This window comes from Pezoporus wallicus, unplaced genomic scaffold (assembly GCF_028554395.1).
Source record: "Pezoporus wallicus isolate ANWC-B61680 ecotype Strahan unplaced genomic scaffold, APGP_CSIRO_Pwel_v1 contig_6999, whole genome shotgun sequence".
NCBI classification, from domain to species: Eukaryota; Metazoa; Chordata; class Aves; order Psittaciformes; family Psittacidae; genus Pezoporus; species Pezoporus wallicus.
Genome location: NW_026640180.1, coordinates 4,326,807 through 4,348,630, shown reverse-complemented (window position 1 = coordinate 4,348,630; position 21,824 = coordinate 4,326,807). Strand labels below are relative to the sequence as shown.

The 21,824-nt window shown below is 42.3% G+C and overlaps 1 protein-coding gene and 1 long non-coding RNA gene across 3 annotated transcripts in view; one reads left to right on the top strand and one right to left on the bottom strand.

Moving 5' to 3' along the window:
* Positions 1-4,729: 4,729 nt before the first annotated feature.
* LOC130603865 (uncharacterized) lies at positions 4,730-9,856 on the bottom strand. Its single transcript, XR_008973303.1, has 3 exons — positions 9,406-9,856; positions 8,052-8,170; positions 4,730-5,046 (listed from the first exon to the last, which is right to left on the bottom strand). It is a non-coding gene; the product is annotated as an uncharacterized LOC130603865 (long non-coding RNA).
* A 5,561-nt stretch (positions 9,857-15,417) lies between these two features.
* TSPAN5 (tetraspanin 5) overlaps positions 15,418-21,824 on the top strand; it is an 86,113-nt gene continuing 79,706 nt past the window's right edge. For both annotated transcript variants that reach the window (XM_057417945.1, XM_057417944.1), the window contains exon 1: positions 15,418-15,719. In XM_057417945.1, coding sequence (XP_057273928.1) covers positions 15,639-15,719 — 81 coding nt within the window. In that variant the 5' untranslated portion in view covers positions 15,418-15,638. The remainder of the gene's footprint in view (positions 15,720-21,824) is intronic.

The window sequence follows — 21,824 nt, the reverse complement described above, 5'->3', positions numbered from 1 at the left end:
CCCCTTGCAGACAAGCCTGGGTGATGCTTATCAAAGAGCTACTCATATAGACCTTGCCTGTACCAGAAAAGGTGTCCATCCCATAGAACGAGGCATCAGGACTGAGTGCAGCTGTTTCCATTAATTCTGTTCAATCTGTATCAGAAACTGATTTTAAGCCCTGCAGGATTAATAGAAGCAATTTCATTTGGGGATTATATAGACAGACCTATGAAGTCATGTTGGTGCCATTCTGCTAGTACTCATGCTATTTAAGAATTGTATTATAGATTAAATCTGAAAGGACTCAAGTATTTAAGATTGTCATTAAACCTTTGAGAGGTGGGCCAAGTTTAGCTGGTATGCATCTATAGTGAAAACCCTGAGCAGGAGAGCAGAGATCTGTTTTCTCATTACAAAGGCAATAGGGAAGCTCTGGCTTTAGGTTAAAACTGTTGGGTTTCACCACTGCAGGGAGGTGAAACTCCCAGCAAACTGTGTGAATAGAAAAGCAGAAATAGAAAATAGAAAAGGCTACAAAGCAGAAAAGGCTGAAGGGAAGATCTGGGTCTAAGGAAGAGACAACTCAGAACAGGTCAAACAGAGAAGCACTGCATGTCCTGCAAATATTTGCGGTGATGAAGCATGGGGAGGCATAAAAGCAGTCTGAAAATCTGAGTATTTGCCATCTGTAGAAAGAGCGAAGGGGAATCAGAGTGCAGGTATTGCTCTTTTCTGTCTGGCTCTACTGCCAGAGGTCCAAGACAAGGAATGGTTGCAGATGAGCCTGCTTCCTTGCCCTCTCTCCAAGGGATGTGGGCAACCTAGCAGCCTCCTTGCATTGCTTTCAGTTCAGTACAGCTCCGCTCCTCACACCAAATTCTTTTAGAAGATCTGTGGACTGTTATTGCCTGCCCTTGCCTTTCCCTATGTGATTTTTGCAGGAGGAATGGATCAGTTTTGTTTGACTTGACTTTGATGTCTGCTGCCTTTAAATCAGCTTCAACTGATGTGAGACCCAAGTGCTGGCAGCTGGGAGACTGCTTAGCTTCAAGCATGGCTGAAGCTGTTCTGTGACCCGAAGAAGAAGGTGAATGTATTTTGCTCTCTGGGTGGCAGAATGCCATGCATTAAGGGAGACAGAACATAGGTATGTGGGAGGAAGCCCTTACTCAAACAGTTAATGCACCTAAATGTGAAGAAAGAGGATTTGGTGTCAACGTATATGTGTTGCCCACAGTTTGATGCAGTCAGCATGGCATGTACTGCAAACCGCTGTTCGGCTGCCGTGGGCACCTAAGTTTCCATGAGTTTTCACTGCCTGCTGGTGCTTTTGAGATTTACTGCTCCTGACATGCAGGAATATTTGTTTTCAACGTGTGAGCGAGCCTGCAGGACAGGAGTGTTGATAGCTCACAGCTGACCACACTGTGCTGAGAGCTTTACTGCAGCAGAATTTCAACTCCTGGCTGCAGGGTTAGGTTTGAAAGAAAAAGGATCAAACTGAACAGCTCTCATCAAGTCCTCTGATTTATAATTCCTAAATTGATTCTCTTCCTTGTCTGCTCTGCTTTGGTATATAAAGAAAACCATACATGCTTTTCCCTTTGTATTTAGAAAGCAGGCACGGATGAGGCTTGCTAAGCAATAATCAGCTTTCACTGGTTTAAAATTAACTAAAACAGCAATAGATTTATTTCTCTCAGATTGTGGCAGTAGGGCTCAGAAGGTGTGTAGAGGAGGTGGCTCAAGCTTCTGTGGAAGGATGAAGATAGATGTGACTTGCAGCAAGCTCTTCCTATTGCCAGAGGCATGGCATCATGTCCAACCTGGACGAGTTTTCCTGGCCTAGCCTCTTGGCTGCTAGTATAGCTATGTGGGAGAGGTGTCATCCTGGTGGCGGTGGGAAAGCATGTCCTAGAGCTGGTGGAGGGACGGCAACAGCAGGTGACCACCCTCCAGCTATTCTCCTCTAAGGAGAATGTCTCGGTGCTTTCCTCATCTCTACTGCGCTGAGAGTGAGCTATTTATTGTGAGTTGCAATTGAGACAGGTATGTTGGGGATTTTAAGCCCCTGCCCACTGCAGTGGGTGAGGACACTGAGATGCCTTCACTGCTTTCATTTCCTCAGCTCCCCTACTAACATGCCAAGAGCTTCAATGTTTCTGACAGAGGATGCTGCACCACAGCTAGGCTGAGTGTTTCTTGGTCCTTCTGAAGGCTTGCTTTATAAGCTCACCCTTACCCTTCAAGCCCATGAAGAGGAAACACGTTCCTGTTATCTGACCTGACCCTTAGTCAGCACATCCTTTCAGCTCTGTGTAACTATGTCCGTATCGCTGCCCATAGGCTCTGTGTGCCAGGAAAAGGAGGCTGGAGCCTGTGTGTGCCCCAGCACAGCTGCTCTGTGAGGATGAGGATGTTTGATCTTAACTTCGACTCCTCCAATTAAATTGTTTTATTTTGGTTTTGTGTTTGGGTGTTTATTACATGCCTACTAACTGGAACCCTGTAGTGTGACTTCAGTGTGTACGTCCAGGCTCATGTCACACTGGGTTTGGATTTGGATTCTTTTTTTTTTTTTGTTTGGCAAGGCAGCAGCTAGAGTTTTCCTTTTCTCACTGTTGAGTGGTTAGACCAACGACCTCCTCCTGAAGTCACAACTGAGATCATTTTCCGTGTTGAAACTGCAACGGTGCAAGAGTTTACAGCATAGCACAGAGCTGTGCCTAGTGAGCAACTCACACATTCTCGGTTTCTTCTGTTGGCCAAGTCATGCTGGGAGATGTAACATAAAGCTAAAAAACACCACAGGGTGCAGAAGGTCTGTCTGTGTGAGAAGCATCTCTGAATCTCCTAGACAGCACTGAGTAGTAGAAGGCTATTTTCCTTTTCTAGCATTAGGGGGAGCACAGCTGTAAAGAGAAACAGACTATGTGGTAAAAAAGCTGTAAGGTACAAACAGAAAAATAAGCTCCAGACCTTATGAGTCCAATTTAAACCCTGTCCCCTACACTATGGTCTGTGTATAATCCCCGTGCCACCAGTAACAAAACTTCTGCGGACACCCAAGGCTGTAAGCCCTTTCTCTTAGAGACATCACACAAAGGAGTAGACATGCACAGTCTGATCATTCTTCAGGCATCTAGAAAGAAGCAAATATAACTGAGTGGCATTAGCAATTGCTGAAATCTTGTTTTGTATTCCAGAGGTCTTGATGACAACAGTCATTCAGGAATGTTATTGCACCACCAGGAATGTCTCTGAGATGTTGCATTTTATAGACTGTAATCTCTTGCTTTAGCTTCCAGTGATGTCATTGGTGACCATACATAGGGCTTGTGGCTTTTGGCTACAGAGGAGAATATTCTCCTCTTGTTCTAAGCCCTTGGCTCTGCAGATTGGTTTTGTTTTGTACTTTGGTAGGAACATTGCCCAATAAGCTGTGTGGTAAAACCTCTCCACCCCCAGCCAAAATCACAAAACTGATAATGATTTACTTGGAGCTGGGGTTTCACATGTGGGATCAAAGTTTTTAGGCCTATTTAATTCATCTGCATCTACCTCTGCTGGTTGTGCTTGCTTCCTCCATCCATGAAAAGTACCTTACTGATCAGCTCTCGTAAAACCTGTAAGTATACTTCCTGGCTCCTTTCTGAGCAAGGCTAGCAGAATCAGTCCCTCTGTGCATAAAAGGTACCAGATAATGACATTCAGGCCAAATATTCTATCAAGGATATTTTACTTCATATGTTTTTCCACAACTCAGCACACATACAGTAATCATTGGAATGGACAGGCTGACTGATTGCTTGGCTGATTCCCCTAGATAGAACACCTAAAATTAAATGTTCAAAAGTTACACAGTCTTCGAGCTAAGGCTGCTCTCTGCATGTTCTTTGGAAGCCAGAAGTCCAAGTCAATGCTCACTGCTTTGTGAGAGAGCAGAGGAGATCCTCTGAGGGCTGGCAACCATATACCAGGCTTGGTTTCTAAAGGGAGACCAAAGACGGAACATGGTAGTTTGGTTCAGCTCTTTCCAGGTATGTGATTGACTGGTTCTTGTTGGTGTTACTGGTTTGGTTCTGTCAGGTTCACAGGAACACGTCAGCATCTCCAGCTAGCCCATTCTGCAGACATTCAGTTTACTGGGAATATTCTAATGTTAGTATCTCCAAGAGAAGTGAAGGACAAAGTGCTTAAGATGAACAATTCCTCAGAAGGGAAGAGTCTGGAATGCCCCAAACAGGCACACTTGGGTGGCAAGCGATGGTACTATTAGCTGCAGAAGACTATGTGAGGATCCTTCCATAGTAGTATTACTCACAAGGAAGTTTCAATGAGACTTGTGGTGTTTGCAGTGCTTAGTCAGAGAAGGAGAGGTGGGAGAGAGCTGGAAAGGGACTAATGAGGGAAGAATCTTGGGAAGGGCAAAGAAGAAAGACAGGAAAAACAAAGCTGTGTATCTCACCCTAAGAAGGGCACGAAGACAACACATGCCCCAGAATGATAGTGCCACAAAAGCCACAACAGAAATCACTGGTGGGAAGGGATACTCTTCTTTCCCCCTCCTTCTTTGTTTACTTCAAAAGGATGGCAGGAGCATGAAGCAAACTGTTATTTATGTAGTGGGCAAGAGACATATATTAGGACATCTGTTTTAATGAGCTGCGTCAAAAAGAACCACAAGAGTGGAGTGTGTTTGCAGAGTGTAGCAGGCAACCTGCAGAGTAGCAGAAAGCAGGACAGCAGTGGTGCTCTGTGTGCAGAAAGCCACAAATGGCTACAGGATTGCGTACATTTGTACTCCTTGCCAAACCACCCCACCCTGACCCCTGTGGGTATTTTACAAATTGAAGGAGGTGCTGTTTCCATATTTTCTGCCCAAGAACATTGATCCCTTCTCTGTTGCTCTCCTTCACGACTCCTTTTTCTTAAGTCAGCAGCTTTTAAGTTCCAGCTTTGAGTCTTTAAAAAAATTACCCTGCTTCAATGAATATCCAAAACGTATGGCAGAGGAATGCAGAGTTGGATGCTACTCTACCCCAAAGATGAGGCCCTGTTCACCTGGAAAAAAGGAAAAGCTGGCTGAGAGATTTTGAGGCAGAATACACAAGTCTAACATTCTGCCCTAGTCTCTTACTGACTGTGGAGTACAGGAAGAGGTAGCAAACCTGGACACTGATTTACTAAGATACTGTAAGAAAGTCCATTACGGCTCACCTGTTGCCTCTGCTTCCCAGGGAATAAAAGAGAACTTTGCACAGCTTTCTGCTCATTATCCTTCTAAGATCTGTAGTTTCACAGCTTGGGAAGTGTTGTGGTGTAGGATTCTAGGCAAAAATCAGGTGTGATCCATCAGTGAAATGAGAAGGGCAAAGACAGATGGCATGAGGCAGCCATCCCACCAGGAACACAGTGTTGCAGGCGCCAGGCAGTTAATTTCTCAGGTTAGCCAGGTGAGAAAGCATGTTTGATAAAGACCAGATGAAAAATGAGCATAATTGCTCTTTGGGAGACTCAACCTCACCGTGCCAAACACTCCTTAGAACAGAACTCTGACAAAACTCATGATAAATTTGCATCCGTACCCATTTTCCAGTTTTTGGTAGGAGAATCAATGGCAAATACCACTTCAAAGTAGTAACCAGATGTGTTACCTCTGCTTTTCTAGCTATCCACTGTAGGTAACAGAAACATTACACAACTAGAAGTGAGAGTTTGAGATATAGTAGCTGATATCACTCTAGTAGGAAGCAGCTGTATTTCTCTTCTACACTAGCGGCTGTCAGCAAGCAACACTGAGCTGACTTAAGATATCCCCTACCTCAAGGGAAGCATTATCCTCTGTACTTGCTCCAGTACTGTGTGTTCTGATAAGAACAAATGTGTCTGCTAAAATCAGTTCATGCTGCAGTTACTACTTTGAATGAAACTTTGTTTTCAGTTACAAAAATTCTCACAGCACGAAGTAACCATTTGGAGTTTCACAGAAATTTACTGGCTATGCCTGCTATAACCGTGACTGTACTTTTGTGTTTTGTAGCTGAGTACAACCTGCAATGCAGTTTCATGTGTATATAAGCCACAAATGGGATATGCTTTGGACAAAATTTCACATTTCAAAAGAGTTCTGTAGCAGTCAAAATAGCTTGGAGTAAAATTTAGCAACAGGGAATTTAATATCATGCTGTTACTCCACAGGTTAACTAACAGATGTCATTATGTAAGAGAGGTGGTATCTTTAATTTTGGTTGATGTAACTAAAGCACATCCATCTAAAGTTGGGTAAAGAGATAACTTGCTTTATGTTTTTATTAAAATTCAATTTACATTGAAAATAATGGTCATTTAACGTCCAGACTGCATAGTCTATCCCACCGAATACCTCTTCCCTGTGCCTATGCAAGTTGCATACTAGGCTCTGCAGGACTCACTCTCAAGGAGATGTGGGCTTCTAAACTCTAAAATCACTTTTGGAATGGGAGCTCTGGCGTACTGGGCTGAATACCAAGAGTTATCTGGGCATATACAATATATGGTTTTTATTCTTTCTTTGAAGTATTTCATGGTTTACTATTTTGATGTCTCTTCAGACCTTGCCAACATTAAGCTTTTTCTGTTAGTTTGTAACCACACAGAAAATATGAAACAGTTCAGTCTCAATAAATTTGGTAGGTAGGTGTTTTATCCTAGCTTGAAAGTGTATGGCTTGCTTTGTGTAGCTGTTTGAGTGCATCACTCTTGTTTCAATTGTGACAATTTGGCTTACACCTCTCTTTTCCTTGTGTGAAGTGGGGCTTGAGCGCACTGCACCATTCTGTTGCATGTGTCCTCTAGACATGCTGTTCCCTGCTATGGAATTATGGAAAACTGCCCAAAATTTTCCCAGAATACTGCTATACAGTTGCAGGCACAGTGGCAAGTGCAAGCTCGCAAGGACAGATATATTCAAGGAAAAAGACTGAATCAGTACAATAAGCAGGCAACAGTAAGAGGTGTACTTTTATCATATAGGACATCAACTGGAGGCTGTGCCTTGTCTACCTAGTGCAAGCTGACCTTGTGTTTCCTATGGTTACTTCTCCTGCCAACCTTAGAATCACAGAATCAACTACATTGGAAAAGACCTTCAAGATCATCAAGTCCAACCCCAGGACTGCCAAGTCCACCACTAAACCACGTCACTAAGGGCTGCCATCTACATGTGCTTCCAGGGATGCTGACTCCACCGCTTCCCTGGGCAGCCTGTTCCACTGCCTGATCACCCTTTTGGTGAAGAAATTGTACCTAATATCCAATCTAAGCCTTCCCTGACACAGCTATTACTTGTTACATGGGAGAAGAGACGAGCCACCACCTCCCTCCATCCTCCCTTCAGGCAGTTGTAGAGTCCTATGCATTTCAGCTGCCAGGTCTTGCACCTATCAAAATTTGGGAAATGTCTCCTTCTCCCTCTACGGAGCACACGGAGGCCCACGAACGCAAACATAAGCAGTATATCAGCGTAATTTACCACTAGGTGGCTGGACCTCCTTTTTTGTCCAGCTCTTGATTTTGTTCCTGGCTCTGAGTGACAGTGCTCAGAGCAGAACAATGGACTCATTGTAAGCTCTCTCCCCTCCCCCTTTATAACTCAACATTTTTAAACAGCTGATGCTTTTAGCAGATTCACCTTTATGATGAATATTTCAGACTTCTCAAACCTACTGAAAAAGCTGTGCTGATATCTAAGAAAATGATGGATCTTTGCTGAGACAAAAATCTCCCTAACTAACTCCTGTTATTTTTTCCATTCCATTACATATGTGACACAACTTTCATTGAGTGTTTCATTTCACATGTGTATGCATAAGTGTGACACACTTAGCAGTTCATCATTCAGCTGGGATATAGCATTATAAAGTCCTGAGAAGTCATGACATAGCAGCCGCATATTTTGGTCTGGTGAACTTGGTGACATAAAATTTGTAAAACTTTTAGACACTGAGGTTTATGTCGCTGTGATTCGGGGCAGAAACGTCTGTCCTGGGCAAGATTAGCTTTCCTTTGAGAAAAAATATTTTACTCACGGTCAGTCTCTTCAAAAAAGTTAATACTTCTGGGTAAAAACATCAGCTTTCCTGATGACTGCAGACTGATATATTATACAAAGCGTGGAGACCTACTTCAAAAGGCAAATTTCCCCTGCCTGAAAGCAGACAAGAGGAACAAAGTATGCATCTGTTTCTTGAAGATATCACTTCTTTTTTTTTTCCCCTTATCAGTCTCTTCTTCACACTTTCACATCCGTTATTGTATTTACTGGGTCCACATTGTGTGTTTATAGATACATTTGTATCCTTGAGTTCCAAACAACAGAGAGGTACAATTTTTAATTAGATTTACTTTAGTTGTTTTGCTGTTGCAACACTAGCATTTTATGCTTGCCATTTGCAGGAACAAGGAGGAGACATAATCCCTGCCTCCAAGGTAGTATAATCTCAGATGCCAAACCTGGAAATTTCAGGGCCCTTTAATAGCTATGCAAGGGTCTGAAGATACGTGAAGATGTGATGGTGGTACTTGATATGGTAAGACCAAGGTGAATCTACAAATAAGTCTGGGGTGGGATTTCTTTTATTTTCCAAATAATGTCTCAGATAGCAGTTACCCACAGTTCAATTTTCTTAAAGCACTACGACAGCAGAGAAAGTTGATGGTATAATTAGTGTGGTAGAAGAAGAGCAGGAAATCAAAACAAATTCTACGTATCCAACCTCACAGGGAAACATGGGCGGTGAAGCATACAGCAAATGACAAGCCTCTGAAGAAACAGACTTCAAAAGTAATTGTTCAACCCAACAAGAACATTAGTGGCTACTCTGTTCTCATCTGCAGGGAAGTTTCTGGGTTTTTTAATATAACTGGAGAGAGTAAGAAAGGCTTGGAAATTTCTTCTTATTGGACTTGCAAACAAGTAAATTGTACATTTTTCTAAGTGCCTTCCTTTTAAAGGTGCCTGAAGGGTATAGGTGCAGTTTATTCATGAAGTGTAACCTTGCACTTGGAAGAAGTCCAGAAGCAAAGTCGGGACCCAGTTTACTTGCTCTTTGAACTTTTCAAAATAGAGGAGTTCCCAAGTAAATAGAGGAATTGTGTGGCTAGCTTGAGTCTTATCTTCTGCTACTTAATCCTGTTACAAATGGCACACTATTGCTGAGCAAAGAGGACTATCTGCCAAAGATGTAGCATTACCACAGGCAGGATGTATTCCTCCCACCCTACTATGGGAAGTAAAAAGCCCTGACAACACAGCATGGTTTTGTAATGACTCTAGTACTGTTATTTTATGCCTTTGGGGATTTTTTTTTCTAAGTATTTTATTTACCTTGTTCCTAAGCAGGTCCACCAGTATAAACTATACAGAATATTGCTGTAAAATACCTGGTTCGCTGGTGTTATTGAAAGTGCTATGTTTGCTGTGGTAGCTGTCTGCATAACATCTGAGTAATGAGAAGTGTCAATACCAAACATAAAGGAAACTGGTATCTTTGATCCTGCTATGTGGTAACTGTTGTCAGATATGAATGGAGGTGTGTATGAAGAACAAGACAAAAAATTACGAGTAAATCAGGTTAAACATATCGAACACCTTGCTTGGGATTACCAGCTCACTTGCAAAAACTCCTGTGAGGTCTTAACAAACTGTTAAGAGGCCCTGGATACATTCTGTCATGTAGTCCGACAGACAGGAGACACTGAAGTGACAAAGATGGTAGCCCTTTTGCCACTCCTATTGCCATAGCCCAGATGAGCAAGCATGTTCCTACCACAGGTGAGGAGATGGCTTCCTGCAGCTGGAGTGCACTGCAGATCTGGTGCCTCCTCCAGCAGATGCTGACTCCCTTGAGTACCTCATCACTCTCCCCAGAAGGTTTTGGATCAGCTCTCTGCTATGAAGGCAATGACACACAGTGCCTTCAGATCACAGCATCGCTACAGCCATCTGAACTAAAAACAATGGGGAAAGAGTTGCTTAGATTTAAAACGAGAGCTTGTTGCATAGTTGGCTTTTCCCACTCTGTTCTCAGCAAGATGATTTGAGGCCCCACCTGCACAGAGGTCTGGGGGCTGAGCTTTCAGCCAGGCTGGCCAAACATCTGCTCCAACACCTTTTAGCTCCTCTCTAGCTTGTGGCTTTCAGCCAGGCCAGGCTGAAAGCTTTTCTAAAAGCTTGGCTTGTGAGATGAATTGGTCTGCTAGCCTCCAGTCCCACCACTTTGACTGCAACTTGCATTTAAAGCCTACAACCACCAGATCTGCAGTGTTGCGCTCTCTCACCCTAACTCCTGCTTCCACTCACTGACCTTCTGACAAGTTTACAGATCTTCCTGGAAAGAGATGCCAGAGTGATTCCTGAGGGATTGTTCATGCGGATAACTCTGATTCAGGCTCACAGGAAAACCAAAAATCTGCACAGGAGGAGGGATGGGAAGCTCAGGTGGCTTAGGGTTGAGTAAAGAAAACCCTTGGAGGGAAACATACTCAAACACTACTAAAAATGGTGGATTTGAAGAAAATCTTATCACCATTAAAACACACTCAGAGGAAATCCTCACTCTCCTGAGTGCTATTACAGAGTAAACACCATATGTTAAACCTCTGAGCTGTGAAGCTCCTGTGTTATTTGATGAAGAATGGCTGAGAGCAACTCAGAGGGCCTCGAAAAGCCTAATGGACCTTAACTTTAGAAAATTATATGGTGCTTCATCGTAGGATAAACATCAGTTGCCCTTTTGGATGGAGCACTGTCAAGAATTACACCAGAACCTTTAGGTACACACAAGCAATAACCTGTGTTTGGGAAGGGAAGTTTCCAAATTTGCAGTTTGTCCAGTGTCTTTAGCAATACAAAGTTAGAGGGAAATTTGGTACTTACTGGAGTATAACAACCAAAGCACCAGTAACAAAAGGGGAGGCGACTGCCTATATTCTGATTGTAGCAACCCCTAATTCAGGACTGCAAGTCTGTGTTTCTTTTGCAGAATAATGTATATGTTTTACCTCATTAAGCCTCGTCCCTGCCCTGTGCGTAAAATGGTTGTAACAAGTACTTTATGCACTTTGGAGCCAGTTTGGATGTAGGAGTGTATGGAACCACACCTGCCGTCACTGTGTGACTGAGCTATGGACTAGGTACGTCACTATTTATGCTTCATCATTGTATAGACTTGTCAGGGGAATTAGTAAGAGTGAGCTCTGTAAAAAACTCCAGAACAGGGGCTTGCTGAGGCACTGCAGTACATAAACAGAGCTGTCCTTCTGAATGTTTGTCCCAAGCGGCACCATGGCGCAGCTGCAGCCCAAAAGGCTGCTCTTTTGCTTTTGACCGCACAGCAAGAGGGAGGAAGTGTACCACCGCTCCCACCCTTCCTCTCACAAGCAGCAGAGGTAGCAGCTCCCTGTGCTGGGCAGAAAAATTACCTCTTCCCTCTCTCAAAGGAAGGAAACAGCAGGGTGAGTTATTCTTCCCTACAGTTTCAAAGTAGCATTTCTGGCACTAACGATCTGCATATCTAATTTTGCATATGTTTGCTCTAAAGGGACTTCTGAGGCTGCATCTTCACATCTATCTGCTTAGAATGCTGCAAGACTTGTCTCAGCTCCTCTTGAACAAACCAGCAGGCAGACTGCAAGCAGTAGAGCTCAGGTCAGTAAGCTTTGTGACCATTATTGTGGATACTTGGTAGCTCTCTTTAAGTAATTTGCATCCTGGTTAGTAGCTCTCATCATCTTTGTTCCAAAATCTGCCAAATGCTGGTCGGAAGTGGGATGAATACAACTTGTAGCTTCTTAAGATGCTCTTAAGAACACTTTAAAGAATGGATTCTTACACCAAAAGTACAGCCTTCAGAGAAAGAAAATTAATGCTCAGATACATATTCTCTTGAGAAAGTAAAATCAGACATGCAATTGCTTATGAGTTATTATTTGGTACACCTTAGCTTCAGATTCTGGCCTTTGTAACAACGTTCTTGTTATCAGATTGTAATGATGTTGGGTTGGTCCTGCAAAGGGATATTAGTATCCAGTATTGAGAGCCAAGTTTTACATGAAAAAGCAGCTCAACACTCACCAGAAAGCCACTAACCAGCGTTTGCCTTAACAGTAATCTATCAGTACTTGCACTTGTGAACTAAATGAAAGATTTGTGTTGTTCTTGTGGGAAGCAGAAGTCCTGTTCAAAGCTGGGACACAGCACGTTAATTCCACCAAGCCCAATACAACTTGTATCACCACTTGAGTTTGGTTCTATGGAATTCTTACCTAAAAACTCCTCTTAAACCCAAACCCCAACCCCTCATCAGTGGTTGCTCATTTGCTAAGCAGAAAACAAAGTGTTTTCCTGGTTGCAAAACCATCAAATGAACACAAATGGCATTATGAGCCAGTATGGTGTTTAGATTGAAAAATATTCTGAGGTAGATAATACCTTCAACTCTATAAATCTTCTTGTATGTCAGAAAGCTCTATGGCTTCCCCATGGAAAAATATTGCTATCCTATGAATTTCAGCTAAAATGAAGTGTCTAGGAAATAACAAGACTTATGGACACAGACATTGAACTCCTTTTAGACCACAACCCTTTATCTCACTAAAAGTGGCACGTGGTGAGATTAGCAATGTGATAACTCATGGAACTCTGGTCTTCAATGTGCTGCTTAGCCATTTCTCATCTTGAGTCACTCAGACTTGCATTTCTTTTTCTCTGGAAAATGTCAAAGAATTCATAGATCAAAAAACAGGAGCTGACACAAAGATAGAGGTGATGGATCTAAGAAATGATTGAATTGAGGAATTAGGTGGGAAGTAAGGATTTAGAGTCCACAGCTATTCCCCTTATGCAAATTTCTCAAACTTCCTGCACTTTCCAGTATTAGACTTGGCCAGTCTTTAGTCAGAAGGCCGTTGATATTTACATCTTAGAGATGAAAAGTGTATTTCATCATTTGGATGGGATTTCTTCTCCAATGTCAGTAGTAAATCAAAACATTACCCAGTGTTAGGAAGCACTGTGCTACTAAAAACATTGCTTTGTCATTGAAATATGTCCATTAGTACTCCTGTGACTAGTCAGTTGAATTATAAACTAACAGAATTTGAATAACTGTCTTGCCATACTGCAGGGAAAGGTAATGTCGCTCCTGCTTAGTATCACCTAAGGCTTTTGTGCCAAAACATCACAATGGAACTCAGAATTGACTGATAACTAACAGTGAATTTGAAGTGCTATCACAGTCATCTTGCTCAGCTTCCAGACCCAGGTGGCCAAAGCATGTAAGAAGAGATCCACCAGAGATGGCACAAAGCCACAGGGTTTTTTTTTGTTTTATTTTTTTAATCTATCCCTGTTTGTTTAGGACAGGAGATAAAATGTGTTTGTAAACCAGAGAGGTTGCTGCAGGTGCAGAGGACTGTTTCAGCTGGCATTCGGAAAGATCAGTTACCTACATCAAAGCTGTTCTGCCTTTGCTGTCTGGTTGCCTGTTTCTGAGGCTGCACAGAAACTCTACACACAAAGGGAATTAAAAAGAGCAAGGTTCTGTGTTCAATACTCTCTTCAAGTGGGCAATCTAGTCATTAACACCGACATCCTAAGTTCTCTTAAAGCTGATCAGGTCACGGGACAATGTGAAATGCTTTTGACATTAAAATGAGACTTGGCAATGCTATACTATTCTCGATTGAGAGGGCAAGTGAATTCATGTAATCTGATGCTCTAATTTATGTAGCTTGCATTCCTTTTTAAGTTGTTGATTTGGAATGAATGGATTAAAACACAAACCATCTGAGATTGTTACTGAATTTATTGTAATCAATATTACTCTGCAATATTTTCCTCTTGCCTGTGAAGCATTAAAATGCTAAAGGGTGCCAACACGTGGTGTCAGCAGGGTGTTATGACAGGAATACTACAAATGTTTGTACAGGTTGTCACCAATATTTGAAGCCACTTGTAAAAACAGCACCTTAATATAACACATTATTACCATACCCTACTGTATGTATGTACTGATGTGTTTTTACTCATTGGTACAGAACCTAAGGATACCTAATTATTCACCCTTTTCTGCCTCCTTCCTATGGGTGGTCTTGCAAAGACACAGTGTTAACAATACCCTAACAATAGACATATTGTTGAATGTTGAATTACCAACATTCATGTGGTAAACTATACAGTCATAGTTAAATTGCATGGATGTGTTGCATTAATGTCACATTTACCGATAACTGCTTATTTTTACAGAACCCTTTCAGCAGATCCTTTTTCTTAACATCTACCAGACCTGACAGACAAATATTTTCCTTCTCTTTCAAAAAAGACACATGACCAAGGTCCTATAACGAATGTGATCTTGAACCAAAGACTGTTTTTTGTAGTTCTAACAATATCATACTTTTGAAGTGTGTTAACTTACAACCTTGTAGAGATGGGAAATGTAATTTATTACAAAGAAGTCTTCTATCTTCTGAATTAAAATATTGCACTTACAGCTAGATCAGAAGACTCTACAGACTTGAAACACTAAAATGATGATATTCTTCAGCAAAGAAATACTATTAATTATTCTGTTAATGCCAGACCACATGGACTCTTGAATCCCAAACAGCCTATGAATACAACTAAGCCACATAACTTTTAAGTTGGCAAGTCCAGCATGAATTCAGAGTATGCTAAAATATAAACCCTAGAAAGCATTGTAAACTGGTTCTTCATGCACTCCTGCGCGTGCAGTGCATACAAGTTCAAGTGGGAGGTGATCTGAAGGCACCCATTCAGAATAACCTCTACATTACAATTATGGTCTCGCTCCTCCTCATTACCACTGCCAGGCTAGGACCGTACTGCTCTCCTGGCTTTTCTCCCCGCGCAAGCTGCAGAGCGTTGTCCCCTGTTCCTTCACGCTAGGCAGGCTGTGTAATTCCTCACTGCCTCTGCTTTGCTCTCCCCAGCTGTAAGAGGGAGGGAGGGAACCCCCCGGCCTGGCACCGCTGCGTTGTGTACAACGCCACGGCTCGGGGAGCCCGCCGGGTACTTTGCCGAGGGAGACGTCGCGGAAAGAGAATGGAAGACACCTCGACTTGGACTTACAAACCCGTAACGAAGACACGGGTTCACCAGACCCCGTTACCGCTCTCGGGCACCTAACACAAGCAACACGGCATTTACCCCACTGCGGACAGGTGCGGTCACTAACGCCCACCCCGCGGCAGGCTCCCCCCACCGCGGCTGACCTGCACGGCCTCTCCCACGGCCACGCCGCCGGACCCGTTACGTAACTGAAGCAGTGGCGGCGACAGCGACAGCCACAGCCAAGCCGCCCCCACAGACAAAGACCGGCCACAGCCCCCATGTCATCACACCAGGGGAGCCACCTCACCACCACCCCGTCCCCGGCGCCCGGCAAGTCGGAGTCGAGCCGCCGTCGCGCCGCTCTTGCCACATCTCCCCACGGCGAACAGCCGGCGCTGAGCCCTGCCCGCCGCGGCGTCCCAGCCCCCTTCTGTATAGATCCCTTCCGTCTGTTCCCCCCTCTTATTATTCTTTTCATTTCCCCCCCCCCACTTTGGTTCTCAACCTGGCTGCGAGCAAAGTGTCTTCATGAGCGCAGAGGATGTCCGGGAAGCACTACAAGGGGCCTGAAGTCAGTTGTTGTATCAAGTATTTCATCTTCGGCTTCAATGTCATTTTCTGGGTAAGTGGGCCGGTTGCACGGCGCTGCGTGTCTTTCTCTGCCACCTTCTCCTCCCGCTCCGCGATCGCGGGCTGGGCACGGCCAGGTATGAAAACCGGGGGGACCGTGTAAAAGCAGAGCCCCGGGGTCGTGCCTGACAGTTGGGCGCGCGGCCGGCGGTTACGGGTTTGAATGGGGCTTTCGGGGGTGCCGTCTTAACCCTCCCTTTCTCCCCCCCTGTAGTCACCTCCTGCCCACCCGGCTCCAGGCAGCCCTTCGCCGGGCAAGTTGGCGTGCTGCGTTCCCGCACCTTGGGAAGCTGCGGTCTCCTCTTCCCTTCCGGCCCTCCTAATTGCTTTTGTTGTAGGTGCGAACAGGGTTTCTTGCCTCTTTTTTTTTCCTCCGTTCTTTTCCTGCTCCCTTCCCCCTCGTCTGCTTTGTGGTGGGGGAGGGAGCAGCTAGACACTCGGGCCTGGAGAGCGAATTGATCTGTATGTTTTCCTGCCGGTATCTCTGTTAAATACAAATAGTAATAAAATCACGGCTCAAGTTCTCTAAACAGCGCAGTTTAAGGCAATGATTGCACAATGGCGAGGTTGTGTACAGCACGGATTTATTATGATTAGCTATGAAGACATAGTAGTAGTAGCAATAATAGGATGGAGGAGGGAGGAAACTGTATTCCCACCCATCCCTAAAGTGTAAACCCATGGGAGGCTTGGTTGGGCATTCGCTGGGATGCCTGGCAGTGCTGCTCGATCTCCTGACTGCACAGTATGTTGTTGCACCATTCTAGCACTGGCTGTAGAGTAGGCAGGACTGCATAGTGAAATGTAACCTGCATATAGTAGCTTTTCTAGCATCTTCTCAATGTGTTGGATTTGAAAGAGAAGCAGCTGGTTTTAGATTTACATGCCAAATTTTGTAACCACAGAGGGGAGGGGATGAGCATTCTCTCACACAAATAAATGATGAGGTTTTATCGCTTCATAGAATGTTACAGTTGGGTGAAGGCTCTTACATGTGCAATTCCCCTCTTTTCATGAGATATTCCATTCAGCAATGAGAAACAGGCATAAATCGAGGTAGGGTGAATGTGGTTTTGAGGGGCTTTGAGGGCAAGTTGAATACATATCTCATGGAGTTGCTTCTTCTGACTAGAAACATGAATTGGGGACTCCCCCCTCCCCGCCCCCCTTGAAGTTTTCTGAATGAAGGTGGGGAAGAATAGAGAAGAAAAACCCCCAAACCAGTACTGAGCTTGTGATTGTCACCTTGGTGAGAATAAAAGAGGGTGGTTACATGGCTAGCTGGTGTTCTTAGCTAACCTCATATCTGTGTTCCTGGAAAGTAAAGATGCTTGAAGATGTTTTGGAAGAGCAGGAGTTGTGATTAATTACACTTTTATACTGAAATACCTTTCCTTAGTTGAGCAAGTAAGCTGATGGAGTGAAGGTGGCTGTGGTTTCATGTCAGTGTTTACTTGGCCCAAGACTGACCTGTGGAGATCAGTGGTTGCAGGCTTTGTAGTATTCTGACCCTACAGTGCCTCTTTTTATTGTTCAGTCAGTTTTTAGTGGTTGAGTGTGCCATGGTTCTTTTCACATGTCTGGTTTTTCATTTTGATTCTGGGTATATGTTTTTCATTTCTGGGTATATGTTGCTGTGAACACAGATGCTTTTCAGCAGAGAACAGAGCTGTGTGAGGAACACTTGTGTGCCCCATGTCCTTGGAAGAGAAAGATTATGGTGAAATATACATGAATGTGTGATCTTGCTCCTTCAGGCACCATCAGTTTATAAGAAGCTATATACCGTGTAATTTCCTTCATCTTCTCTGAAGTTTAGTGTGGGGATGGTGCAGGTGAGGAAGCTGTATGTTTTTAGGTATTTTGTGGCTAGTTGTTTTCCTATACTGTTGAGGCTGATGCAGCATAGTTTTTGCATGGCTGCAGATGTTTCTCTGTTGTAACTGAATGGGTTAAAGGATATTTTGCAAGCCTACGTGGCTTTATACTGCTGGAACACTAATCTGAAGACCTGACTATATCGCCCACTCTGCCATTTGCTTGATGTGTGGCCCTTGCTTACAGATTTCCCCTTTTGCAAAATGATAATAGTCTCATTCGTGTCCTTGCCTAAACTTCTTGAAATCCACAGAGACAAAGCATTTCATAGGAGTTTAGTCATTTCTTCAGAATACTGTAATCTCTTTATGAGGGAGCCTGCAGTTATTACCATGTCTCTCATGATTTGAAGTGAAAACACAGGCAGTTACTCTTGTAGAATACATTTTAATGTTGTTTTTACTGAATTAATAGCAAACCCTTCAATATTCTATCATGAAACTGGGCGAGAAAAGCTGTAAATGCAAATTACAAGTTCAGTTGGCTGTTCATAAAAAAGTTATAATCAAAAATAGCCACTGATGTAGTCATTGTAAATACACTGAAATGATGAAGAGAGCATTGTATTAACCCCATGATGTCCTCCAGGGATCTTGCTAACATGGAGATATGTAGAACACCTTTGTTAAAACTTCTACCTGAGCATTACTATACAGTGGGTTTAACACACTTTTTAAGACTTTAATGTAAACAAATGGGAAAATACTCTCTAGTCTGCATGATACAGCATTGGACTATAAATAAAAAGAACCAGTTGGAAGAGTAATGGTTTTGACAAGGAAATTGTCAGTGCTTTGAGCAGAGGAATATTGTAGACCTGCTGAAATTATGTTGGGAATGATTGTACATACCACTTAGTATGTACAACTGAGGATGCTACAAGAAATCAGAGGCTTTATATGCCACAGAGTATGGGCAAAATAAATGATCAGGTTTTTTTTTTTGTCAGTTTTTTGGTTTTGTGCTGCTCTCTTATTTCTTTCTTTAAAACCCACAACTGAATTATTAGGATAATGAATATAGGAAAGTTGCACTCAGATGCTGGGTGGGTAGCTGTAACTAAAGGTGACTTGTAGGCTCTTCAGGAGGTAGTTCTTAGTCTTGAGAGGTAAATGTATCTGTGTTTCATACTGTTGTAAAAGATGGTATTATCCACTGAGTCCATGCTTAATTTATGTTTTAGGTGTACTTACAATTTTTTTTTTAAATTCAGTATTAAAGTTGGTAAATATGCTGGAAGTGTTTGTTCAGAAAAAATATTTTGAAATTACTGTGTTCTTATGGAAAATGAAAGGTCATTTGGCAGTTGACAAAGTAAGGTTTAGGAACTGAGAAAGTTAGAACTCAATATTATGTTTCTCTTTCCATTGCTCAGCTGCCTCGTTCTGCTGATTTTGATTAGAGCACACATGTGTGCTTTAACTTGAGTGTGTGCGCTTTAACTTGAGTAGCATAATGGCTGTGAAAAAGCACCATGTAATGTTTGCTGCCTTTCTAGGCTGGTGGAATAGACAGTGCTTTTCTTTTTCTTTTTAATGAGCCTTTATGTCTTTGTCTAGGTAAACCATAATGTAATTTGATTTAGGTAACAGGCTGCAGCCCTAATGCAAAGTAACAGAAAAACATTTTTCTGTTGTTAAAGAAAGCAAACAAATAATGCCTCTTCTGCCCCTTCTCCCTTAGACTTCTGTGTAGAATGGTGTCAAAGTTACACTGCAAAAAGTAGGCTGCCCTACTTCCCAAAAGGCAAGAACTGTTTCCCATTCTTACCCCTTCTACTTTTGCAAAACAGTTTAAAGCCAACTTTTGGTTCCAAGAACTGTTTTAAATTGCTCTCTGTGTTTTATTACACTTGATGGAAACTGTGGATAGATACTGGTGTTTGTGTTTCAATCCACACTTGATTGCGCTGACCCTAGCCTAATTGGACAGATGTATAAAAGCACTGACACCTCAGAAACCTTTGCTTTATCTGATGATTCAGTTGTGAGAGATGCTGCAGTTATGATACATCAGCATATTACAAGTCATAATTTGTGTTTTAATTTGCTGGCATCTGCTAGTTTTGATGGCAGCCATATGGGAGTCTGCATTGTCTTCTGAATTACAGGAAGATAGCAAAAAGAAAACTGAATAAGGTTACAGAAATGTGCTATGAGAAAAGTGTTGGAGAAGTGCACTGACCTTTAAGGGACATCAAATAGGTTGTTTATGAAATTTTGTACATTGTTGATATTTTGTTTTCGAAGGCGCGGAAGATCATTTTCCGATGTCAGCTGGTTTTCAGATATCCATAAGGGAGATTTGACTATGTAATTCTCCCTTGCCACAGTGGTAACAGAAAAAAAAAGAAGATTCATTATGGAGCTTGTTCCATGGAATTTTCAAATCTGTTCTGTGGCATTTGATCTCTTAAAAAACTGCATTGGGAAGATGCCGTGCACTGGAAGTGGAAGTGTTCTGTTCACTCCCCTTTTACAATCGAGTGATGTTTATTTACTTTTTAAAAATTTCTTACAGCAGAGATAACTTAGCTTTTCACAAGTAGTCTTGTCAGAAACAGAACAATGCTTGTCTGGGGAAAATACACAACTGTTCCGTAGCAGTGAAAGGCAGTGATGTACATACTGATGAAATAGATGTAGCATTGTGAGCTTGGGATTCCTGAATTTCTCAGTGTCTCTTTCAGCAGATGTAGCCCCACTCTTTTAAATGCATATAAAAATATACTAACTCTGCTGTCTCCAGGGGACTTAATTCAGGTTTGTAGAGGTCATTCTTGGAAGAAACATTTTCTTTGCCCTGCCTTTCCTCTTAACTTTGTGGCAGGCTGTATTATTGGTTGCACAAAATGAAATAGGTGAGGGACATGGGTGAAGCTGTTTCCTTTCTCCTGAGTATTTGTTTTGCCAGAACCAGGTGTTTGTAAATATTATTGTTTGAAGCTATTTTTAAAAGTTTATGAAACTTTTATGAAACAGTTTATAAAAGATTGAAGAAACGTAAGGGCACAAGAAATAGAAAAAAATAATCGTGACTAGCTGTGTGATGATTTCTGTTTGATATCAACATACTTCAAATGAGTATTTTTGGAACTATCAAATGCAGCTTACATATTTTTTTTCTGTGTTAAAGATGAATTTGATACAAGTATTTACCAGTCTCCCATCTTGATTAAATTAGTCATAGTGAGTTTTGCTTGCTGGCACATGTGTCTCATGAATCCTTAGTGTCCCAGTCAAATGCATGTGAATGGCACCCAGAGTTTAGGCAACCGCAGCAGAATACTTCTGCAAGTGACACATTTTATGAACATTTGTATGTGCAAAAAGCAAGTTATTGTTGATCCTGGTCCATTCCCCTCATTTCATGTTGATAATATTTTTTTAATAAAGGCAGCAGATCCATGTCCTGTAACATTGATTTTGAAGGTGAACATGCTACCTTAATTCAGTAAGACACTCTCTTCCTGATAAAACTCTTTGGCTTTTTTACAATGTATGTACACATTCAGCTACAGTATAAGATATAATAGTCATACAGAAAAAGCAACCATGAACTATGATGGGGAAGAAGGGCTTTTTATTTTCCAAATGGGAACCCAAACCCATGTTTTTGAAGAGGAAAAAAAACCCCAAAACCCTTCTATCAGGCATTGCAATAGATGTACGGTACTTTCAAATGGAAAATGTAGGGGAGGAGTGGGTAGGGGGACAGAAAAGAAAAATGTAAGGAACTTGTGTCTCAGTGGACAGGAGTTTGGAAGTATGCTTGGAAGCATGTATGCAATCTGTTCTTAAAGAACACTCTTTAAGACCTAGTTCCATATATTGCAATAATCCTGAAGTACTTCTTAGCAAATTTTATTCCTTAAACTCTATAAGATGCAATAATTAATGATTAGCAGAGGATAAGAAACTTGAGCTTATGGTTAGTAAAACAACACTTGCTTTTCTTTTGGGCTCCATTCCTACAAATAGAATTCTTCTTGAAAATGAGTTATAAAGTCTTTGGCACTAGGGCTACTACAGGTTATAAATTTGGAGCAAGAAGCTGATGTGGTGTTAAATGCTCGATCTAGGTACTTCAACAGTTCATACTCCATTAACCAAGGGCAGTAATCTGTGAAGATTTGCTATAAGCATTTAGCATATAATGGTTTGTTTCCAGTTGCAGCTGGAGGTGAGGGAGAATATTTTTGACCCAAAGAAATCTTCTG